This window comes from Arachis duranensis, chromosome 5 (genome assembly GCF_000817695.3).
Source record: "Arachis duranensis cultivar V14167 chromosome 5, aradu.V14167.gnm2.J7QH, whole genome shotgun sequence".
Taxonomy (NCBI): Eukaryota; Viridiplantae; Streptophyta; class Magnoliopsida; order Fabales; family Fabaceae; genus Arachis; species Arachis duranensis.
Window position 1 is genome coordinate 3,977,615 of NC_029776.3, and position 1,080 is coordinate 3,978,694.

Sequence of the window (1,080 nt, forward strand, 5' to 3'; positions counted from 1 at the left end):
CTGTAGAAGGAAATTTTACACAAGAAGTATTTTTTTAATATCTTATTTAAAGGATTCAATTGTGAAAGAAAACTGACTTTACTTCTGCTGTAATTGATGAGAACAATCTTTTTTGTGATTGAAATGAAACAGATAATTTTTAAGGGTATATTTGGTTGAGGGGTTAAAAATAGGTAAAAATGCTAACTATGGCAAGAGTATAAATCATGAACCTAAAGAAAATGAAAAATAGAACTTACTGCACTGGAGTCTAGTCCAATTGTCAAAACAATCATATCAGGTCCAAACTTCTGGATCGATGGAATAACCAATTCATTGAATGCATAAACATATCCGTTGTCCAAGTTCCATTTGATTTTCTTTTTCCAATTTTTTCTCCTTCAATAGCATTAATTTAGAATTACAGAAACAAAGAGTACTTCAAAGAGTAGTAAGAAAAAAAATTAATACTAACAATTCTTAATAATCGTACAACATAGATACAAGTTATAGCTCATATAAAATTTTTGGTGTTAATGATTATAATCTCCTGTTTATGATTTATTAGTTTATACTTGATTATATAGATGTGATGTTCATTTCGAGCGGCCTAACCAATCAATAAGAATTGGTACACAAATTTACCAGAAATTTAAAGTGATATATACATTAAAAATTTGTAAACATACCCTTATTTGTTGTTGATAATTATAGTCTTTAATCAGTAGAAATTTCTTTGAATGATAAAAATGGTTGAAACATTCTATAAAAAAAATTTGTCATAACAAAATCCATTCTTACAAAAATAAAGAAAATTCAATATTCCAAAATATAAATATATAGGATTGTTATAGATGTTAATTTATATATAGAAACATTCTATAACAATAGATAGCTACCACAAAAAAAAAGTCTCATTACAAAAGTACTAGCACCAAAATAACTTATTTATATCATTTATAGTTAACATAATTTATTTAGAATTTTTTCAACTGATGCAATCAGAAGTAACATATACTCTTATTTTTTAACTAAATTCTTGTTCTTTTCCTCAATTTTTTTGTAGTTCTTCTTAGCAGCCTTGATAATGGTGTTTTTTTT

The 1,080-nt window shown here is 25.4% G+C and overlaps 1 protein-coding gene across 1 annotated transcript in view; it reads right to left on the reverse strand.

The window, feature by feature from the left end:
- Positions 1-898: 898 nt before the first annotated feature.
- Positions 899-1,080, reverse strand: part of LOC107487302 (uncharacterized) — a gene marked incomplete in the record, with an annotated part of 24,088 nt that continues 23,906 nt past the window's right edge. The window contains 1 exon segment of the mRNA XM_052261498.1: positions 899-1,080. Coding sequence (XP_052117458.1) covers positions 1,000-1,080 — 81 coding nt within the window.